Source organism: Sinocyclocheilus anshuiensis, unplaced genomic scaffold (genome assembly GCF_001515605.1).
Source record: "Sinocyclocheilus anshuiensis isolate Anshui unplaced genomic scaffold, SAMN03320099.WGS_v1.1 scaffold481, whole genome shotgun sequence".
NCBI lineage: Eukaryota > Metazoa > Chordata > Actinopteri > Cypriniformes > Cyprinidae > Sinocyclocheilus > Sinocyclocheilus anshuiensis.
In genome coordinates this window covers 2,436,078-2,445,066 of record NW_015539907.1, presented here as the reverse complement: position 1 = coordinate 2,445,066, position 8,989 = coordinate 2,436,078, and the positions used below count along the sequence as shown (strand labels likewise).

The following is an 8,989-nucleotide window of genomic DNA, read 5'->3' as shown; positions in this document are numbered from 1 at the left end:
AAAATGTTACTGAGCAACTGACGAGTAACAAGTTCAGCGCAGATTTTCCTCGCGCTTTGGACTTTGAACCCTGGCGCCGCGAGCTCGTGCAGCGCTGTCAGACTACATGTAATTCGTGCGTGCATTAGAAAATATAACATTCTGCAGTTGATTTACTAATCGTTTAAAGGTAATTTCGCGATTTCAATCATCATACAGTAACCTAACCACCAGCATCAGCCACCTCTTCTTCTAATCGGAGAAGTGATGCAGCACTAAACAGTCTCTCACTGTCGGTGCTTCGTGCTTGTAATGATTTCTGCGTCTTTCTCTGATAGTTTTAAATACGTTCACACTGCCGACATGTTTGCTGCATTAGTGCGTGCCTCTATTTGATCGCGTTAGTCATTGTTTGGTACATATTATTCGCTTATCTTAGATTTTTTTGCTATTTTCGGCCGAATAATTTCGGCTGCCGAATATTCGGTGCATCCCTAGTGCTATGCTGATCTAATTACATACCATAAAATAAACAATATAGCAAGATCTCTAACAAATGTCACTTTATACCATTGTCACAATATAAACTGTCATACCACCCAACCCTAGATCCAACCCTACTAGTCACAGAATTAGAACTTGAGTTAAAACTTTCTTTACATTATGTGCTTGGATTTCTGAAGCAATTTACTCAAATGCCACAGTGTAAATGCGTTGTATAGTGAGAAGGTCTACCTGAAAAGAGGAATTATTTTACTCAAGTCATGTGAAACACTTTTAACACCAACAGTCTTAAGCCTCAATATGATGTTACCGGTCATGAGATCTGCACTTTGATCTCTCCTTGTCTTATTCGCTTTACCAACTTTGTTAAGATGCCAGACTAAACACTCTGATTTGGACAAAACAGCTTAAACGAACTGAGACACGACAAAATAAACTCAAGCAGATGTGTGTCTGTGAACCAGCGTGTGAGTGTGTGATAGAGTGAGCAATGCCTGTTGTGTAGTCCTGAGGGCATGTCTGGGTGAAAGTTAATGTGTGATTTTCAGAGAGAAAACAGAAAACATGTTTTCACCCGGTATATAGTTGCTCGGAGGCTCAATGCCCGCTGGGAATATGGTGTTCTCAGGGATGAAATCATCCAGTGGAGGGAAGTCTGTGGGGATGTCAGCATGCCGAGGAACCAGGACTGGAGGCAAAACTGAATACGCGCACACAAGAAAAAAAAAACGTAGTTTTTCCCCAAAAAATCAGTCAAATTAGTTTCATACACAAAACTGATTATGGAAGCAAACAGTCTTTGAATAACTAGAGGTAAAACACCAGTGGGGCTTACCTGGTGTCTCTACACGCTGGTAGTGGTAAGGGTTCACACACACCTCGTCCTTCTTCATATGGAAGGCAAACTCACACAAGTCTACAGCACGCAGCTCATGGTGGGACTGCAGGTCAGGCCAGCGCCACAGCCGGCAGTAGATCACATGGGGAAGGCCTTTTCTGTGAGATACTTGCAGACGGCCATCCAGAGATCTGCACAAACCGTTCAAGGAGACAATGAAACAACCGGTCCCATAAAAGTTACCACTTAACGCAAGAACCATTCTACCTTCTTTATCATAAAGCTATTGATGGATTGATTTGTAAAACAAATTCTGAAAATGAATGATTTTCATGATGATCAGTTTAGTCTGTTTTTCTACTTCTGCTGATGCTGAAAGAACAGTAAACATGGATCATGACTAGGAAAGTCCAATTCAAAAATGAATGATTATTATGAGCTGGTTCTTATTATTAATAATAAGTATCTTATTATTATTATTATTATTATTATTAGTCAAAAAGACTCATATTATCGGTTTGAATCAGTTTAATGAGTCATTTGCTCATTGAATCAGTAAACGTCTTGCAGTTCTTCAGTGAACCCAAAGTCATAATTTCAGAAATGTCCAATTCAAAACAAAAGCTAGTAAGCATTACTTTTTACTTAGGGCTCATGAGATCTAAATCAGTGTAATTATTGATTTTGCATACTATAAAGTGCATTTAAAAGAACATATTCAAGAGATATTTATATTGAATATATACAGTATGTTTCTTAAATATTACTAAAGTAGTAAATGAATCGTTAATGGCATTTTTAGTGAAACAAAATCTGAAACATGAATTCATTGGTTTTCTATTAACAAATGTTTCTAAAACATAATGTACCTTATTGCAATAATGTACAATGTTATTAACGTGAAAGCCCAATAAATCTTGCCCTGTGAGTCTTTTAATACATAGGCTTGCACTGGGTCAACCATTCATTTTTCGCAGAAGTCGGGATATTCAAATGGTGCAAAAGCCTCATTTAGTGGAAAGTGAATCAGGCCTTATTTTCAAACAGGGGGAGAGGTCACCGGCTGTGAGCAGAGAAAGCCACAGAAGAAAACTTGAATCATCCTCATGGTATTGTGGTCTATGCATCATGACAGCCATTGCTAATGGATTTCAATGCATTAATGCATTTTCACCCTACATTGGGATTATCCTAATTCTTTAAAAATGCTCAGACTCAGGGGACTGACACAATATGAACAGAGAAAGCGAGTGAGTGAATTTAGAGGAAATACCAGGCTTGAGTTCAGGAGGGGAAAGACGGCAAGGCAGAGCAGACAGCAGACAGAGACGAGCGCCTGCACACTTTTCCTGTCTAATGTTTACCTATTCATTCAGCTATGCACCAGCAGTATGAATGCCAGCATTCTGCACTAGAAATATCCACTAGGAACAGATGACATCTGTAATCGCCAGACAGAACAAAAAAAACAGAAATTCATGTGCTGCCTACCTATATCATCTTTTATGTAATATGTTTGGAAATAACACTTAAAAGTAGTGGTTGACTGAAATGGGTTTTATAATAGTGGATGCCTATTTCTAGTAGGGCTGGGCGATATGTCAAAAATATCTTATCGATAATCACCTTTAAAAATATTGCGATATCCGATAATATCGTCTACCTAAGCCCCACCTCCACCACACCCCGCCCCCGCCGAGACAACATTGCCGACATGCACCATAAACACACACCATGCTCACTTTGGTCTTAATTATTGCCACAAAGTTTGGTTTTACTTTTCTTAGTTTGTGCTTAACTAACAGAAAACATTAGCTTTGCTGTTATTTTGGTGTTGCTAATTAATTTTCACTCTGTTCTTATCAAATTTGTGTTTGAAATGAATTTCGTTTTGTATAACTGTTCAGGAAAAATAATAGAACCCAATTTTAAGTTCATCATGGTGAAGTTGGACATTCTGGCAGTGATTGTAAGAATGATCAATGCATGTTGATGTCATATAATAATGTCTTGAATAAAATATGCTTATTTTCCGATGTTTCTCTTTCTTTTTGGCATTATCGCCCGTGTAGACACATTTCATGATGGTAAGTTTAATTTCTTTGATTATAACAATTGCAGCGTCGTTTCTAAACTTGTAGTCAAACTATAGCGTATTTGATATTTATCATGTATGACTAAAATCATTCAGGGATTAAAAACAAATTCTGAGCAAAAACGTTAAGGTTGTTTTTTCTTTCTGGTAGCCTACTAGTTCGGAGGTCTCTTTTGGGTCTCTTTATTTATTTAGAAGCAGGGTAATTAAAATTTAATTTTTGTATTGTAATTTTTATAATTGTTATGTTATTAATCAAAATACAACGCCCACAATATAATATTCAGTGTTGGGCTGTCAAAACTCTGAACGCGTGCATGTTGAGGGGCGAGCTGAGAAGCCTAATGTCTTCATCCGTTTGCAACAAAACTTTATAGTTTTGTTGCAAATTAATTAAGAATTTATAGTGCTATATCTCAGCTTAATTAAACAAAATTATATTGTATACACGGTTTTAAAAATCTGTAGAAATATTGCACTGATATGTGCGCTGATGGAATTTGCGTATTTTAATTATACCTGTCATGTTTGTGATTTTTCATCATTATACAGTCTGTTTAAATAAATATTCAGAAACACATGCAGTGCTACTATTTGTCTTTTTTCTGTTTAACTTTTATTAAACTGCAGATTAAAATAGAATAGGCCTATATACCCTAAATAAAGATAAATTATATTGGAACGCATTTCCAAAATAATTGCATACACAGATGCACGTTGCCATTACAGTAGTCAGCGCCGAACAACAGGCAAATAAAATATAAACTGAGGTTACAAAAGTGATTCAGTCAAGATCAGTGAGGGATTTTCTTTTCTTTTGTTCTTTGATTAACATTATAATGACTGGCGGCAGCGGCTGCTGTCAATGCACGGATCCAATACACCCTTGTTTTCTTTCTCAACTCTTTACGTTCACTTAAGACATAACCGATTGTATTTATGGGATATTTTGATATAATTCTGTGTGTATTTGTCCAATCGAATGTGTAAGAATGCGAGAAAGAGAGCTCAGTCCAGTGTTCGCGCATATAAGAGGCGGCTTTTGTGCGAGCGCTTTGTGTGTGTGTGAGCAGCACAGAAAACAGCACGCGAGTGCAGAAGTGAGTTCTATTTCGTCTTCTTGCAGTTTAATCTTTTGAAATCACAATAAATGCGCATACAGAAATCGAGAAGCAGAATCGAAATGTAATTTTATAACAAGTCATTTGATTCCTGACCTTATGCATCTGATCTGATTTACGAAATTGGAATAGCTTTTCGATTCCCAACCCTCCTACTAAATTACTGAATCAGGCTGTATTTCAATGGCATCATCAAATTACTAGATTTGAGTACTACAGAAGGAAAGTTACAGAAGGAATGAATTTAAATAATTAAAATTAAATCTCAGGACATTTGGACCCTGGCAGTCACTATGAAGTCTATAAGCTATTTGATGATTCTATAAAAAATATCTTTGTGTGCCACGTAAAAAAAATTATAATAAAATAAAATAACAGCCTGAAAATAAAATTAAGTTTTGGGTGAACCATTTCTTAAAATCGCTCTTTCAACATCTACACCATAATCACATTTTAATAAATAAGTTAGCCAACTGCACATGCATTCAATCCACCATCAGACCAGGCACAAAAAGCTGTTGACCAGACCTTCTGTGAGTTTGCAACCTGACAAAGAGAAGACAGACTATCCCATTGTCTGACTCAGTCTATGGAGACAAAGCAAAGTCCTGGAGTCTCCCACAGTCACAGCTTAGCTGAAAACAGACATACGATTTCAATTCCTTCTGTTCAAGTCAAACTGACCCCTAGACTGACCTGAAAGTCACACACAGCAGAACTCATTCACCCTCCTGTCAAAGCCAAGAGCAGCCGTCTTTCTATCCCACCCCCTCCTATACCCACCCTGCCTTGCTAAAATCAACACTGGAGTAACAACATGACCGAAAATCAACAAAACAAATAAAAAATAAAATAAAAAGGGTGCCGGAGAGAGCTGAGGAGGGAAGACATGTGCGTGTGGCTCACCAATAACCTCAGCTTTCCTCTTTAAGCAGCAGTGCTTGTTGTCTACTCTCCCACATATCTCGCACAATCCGCATCTGTGGAGTCACACTAAATCCATTAGTCATCATCATGGCCCCTAAAAGGCCCCTGACCTCAATTCTAACCAGTTTTGCAACTGAATTTTTTAAATTTTGTACTTTTTTTACATTGACTAATACATTTAGGGAAATTGTTCCATAACTGTCACCGTGCTAAATTACGTTAAGAGACAGATCAGAAATTACACTAATAATTTCACAAATTTCACACACAGATGATAGCCCTTTATTAAAAGACATTTTCAGCAGTTAGCATGAATGTCTCACTTTGGTTAGAAGCTTTCAGAATATCTGCTCTGTTTGAATAAGCGAGTGGAGCAGGAAGTAGCATAACCTCAGAAACTCAGAGCCTGTGAGCAGGTGATGATTTCCTGCTCTTGTTCTGTTGCACACATGTGCAGTCTTCCCCTTGCCACTCAGATAGCCACTAATGCAGAGAATATTTCATCCAGAAGAACAGAGAACAAAACAGTGTAGGTTACATCAGGACCTCACAGACCGTATGACACAGCTGAGTATATTCAAACTCGCCTAACGCCAACCTTTTACACTCAACCACAATCCAGGGAACAACCCACACCCTCCTCCAGACATTGCACTGCATTCTTGATCTTTGAATAACCATGCCACATAGTGTGTTGAATAAACACACTCTCAGCTGTGTTTAAAGTACTGAGAAAGTCTGCCTGAGTGCAAGTGTGTGAACAATGTTTTGTGAGGATTGGCTTACAATATACAGATTTTGTCATAAAAAGGGTTGCTTGACAGCAGTGAAGACAAGAGATGCAGCAAAGACGCATAAACATTAATTTCATGTGTGAAAGCTTCTTAAAAGGGGCAGGATGTATGTGGTCAAACTGTAGAATACCAAAATTCAACAACACAAGTGCTTATATCAGGCACAGTATGATCCTGTCACACTTTTTTTTAAACTAGCTCAGGATACTGACAATGCACATACTGCGCAAATAACAATTAGCAGAGATCGAGGTGACTTGCAAGACCTACTCATTTTCAAGTTTTCACCTTGTTAGCTATCTCAACAGTTCTCAAGAAATCTCTTTCAATTTGAAAACATCTGTAGGTTCACATTATTTTACCATTGTCTAATTTTAAATATTTTGGCTTATATTTTTTAAAGAAATTATTCACCAAAAAAAAGAACATTTGCTGAAAATGTACTCATCCTCAGGCCATCAAAGATGTAGATGGGTTTCGTCATTGTTACAGAATTGGAGAAATTTAGCACTACAATCACTTGCAATGGATCCTCTGCAGTGAATGGGTGCCATCAGAATGGGAGCCTAACCAACTGATAAAAACATGACAGTCAACTGATGCTTGTGAAGCGAAAAGTTGCATGTTTTTAATAAATAAATCCATCATTAAGACTTCAAACTGTTGCTTCCAGCTAAATTAGAGTCCTCTATTCATAATATTGCTTTATCCAGTGATGAAGTCATCTCATCTGAATCAGGAGAGAAATATGCACAAGTACACAAGTTTGGTTTAAGCGGCGATGGTTTAATGTTAAAATTAGTGGTCGACCGATATATCACCAAGGCCGATATATCGGCCATTATTTGGCATTTTTCAAATATCGGCATCAGCCGATAAGTTTTTCTGTTTGGCTGATGCGTTCGTAGCCGGACTTTTATTTTGACGGCGCTTAGAACGGCAGCGCCTAAACACACAGTGCTCACATTCTCCCTTTTGTTCGCTGTCGTCGTTAACAGTCTTCCCCTTGCCACTCAGATAGCCACTAATGCAGAGAATATTTCATCCAGAAGAACAGAGAACAAAACAGTGTAGGTTACATCAGGACCTCACAGACCGTATGACACAGCTGAGTATATTCAAACTCGCCTAACGCCAACCTTTTACACTCAACCACAATCCAGGGAACAACCCACACCCTCCTCCAGACATTGCACTGCATTCTTGATCTTTGAATAACCATGCCACATAGTGTGTTGAATAAACACACTCTCAGCTGTGTTTAAAGTACTGAGAAAGTCTGCCTGAGTGCAAGTGTGTGAACAATGTTTTGTGAGGATTGGCTTACAATATACAGATTTTGTCATAAAAAGGGTTGCTTGACAGCAGTGAAGACAAGAGATGCAGCAAAGACGCATAAACATTAATTTCATGTGTGAAAGCTTCTTAAAAGGGGCAGGATGTATGTGGTCAAACTGTAGAATACCAAAATTCAACAACACAAGTGCTTATATCAGGCACAGTATGATCCTGTCACACTTTTTTTTAAACTAGCTCAGGATACTGACAATGCACATACTGCGCAAATAACAATTAGCAGAGATCGAGGTGACTTGCAAGACCTACTCATTTTCAAGTTTTCACCTTGTTAGCTATCTCAACAGTTCTCAAGAAATCTCTTTCAATTTGAAAACATCTGTAGGTTCACATTATTTTACCATTGTCTAATTTTAAATATTTTGGCTTATATTTTTTAAAGAAATTATTCACCAAAAAAAAGAACATTTGCTGAAAATGTACTCATCCTCAGGCCATCAAAGATGTAGATGGGTTTCGTCATTGTTACAGAATTGGAGAAATTTAGCACTACAATCACTTGCAATGGATCCTCTGCAGTGAATGGGTGCCATCAGAATGGGAGCCTAACCAACTGATAAAAACATGACAGTCAACTGATGCTTGTGAAGCGAAAAGTTGCATGTTTTTAACCATCATTAACATCATTAAGACTTCAAACTGTTGCTTCCAGCTAAATTAGAGTCCTCTATTCATAATATTAGTGATGAAGGTGATGAAGTCATCTCATCTGAATCAGGAGAGAAATATGCACAAGTACACAAGTTTGGTTTAAGCGGCGATGGTTTAATGTTAAAATTAGTGGTCGACCGATATATCACCAAGGCCGATATATCGGCCATTATTTGGCATTTTTCAAATATCGGCATCAGCCGATAAGTTTTTCTGTTTGGCTGATGCGTTCGTAGCCGGACTTTTATTTTGACGGCGCTTAGAACGGCAGCGCCTAAACACACAGTGCTCACATTCTCCCTTTTGTTCGCTGTCGTCGTTAACAGTTCTGTCCACGGATAGAAGTCTGTCTAATAATCAGATAGAACTGTTAAACAAAGCAACTAAAATGTAAACAAAAAAGTATTATAACGATTGCTTTTATATTGTTAGTAATAGAAACGCAAACATTATAATACTTTCTCGTTTGCCGTCAGCATTCAGCAAATACGCAGTTATATAATTTAAACAAACAAAAGGCTTGCAAACTTAGTCGAATCCAGCTGTGAGATCTTATGAAGTGTGCATTTGTATCCTGCATGATCGCGTGTACTCTGCATGATGGTCGGTCCGTGCGAATTGAATGCGGAAAGGAGGAGAGTTCAGCTTCATTCAGACGCGCGATCGACAAACTTTAAACTCGTGATTTCAAATTATGCTGAGCTTCATGCTTTGCCCATTGTCA

At 37.9% G+C, this 8,989-nt stretch overlaps 1 protein-coding gene across 3 annotated transcripts in view; it reads right to left on the bottom strand.

Moving 5' to 3' along the window:
* Positions 1 to 8,989, bottom strand: part of LOC107686302 (mothers against decapentaplegic homolog 3-like) — a 27,428-nt gene that overhangs the window by 10,000 nt on the left and 8,439 nt on the right. For all 3 annotated transcript variants that reach the window (XM_016483249.1, XM_016483250.1, XM_016483251.1), the window contains exons 2-3: positions 1,319 to 1,512; positions 1,058 to 1,183 (exon numbers count right to left, since the gene is read on the bottom strand). In XM_016483249.1, the coding sequence (XP_016338735.1) occupies positions 1,058 to 1,183; positions 1,319 to 1,512 (320 nt within the window). The remainder of the gene's footprint in view (positions 1 to 1,057; positions 1,184 to 1,318; positions 1,513 to 8,989) is intronic.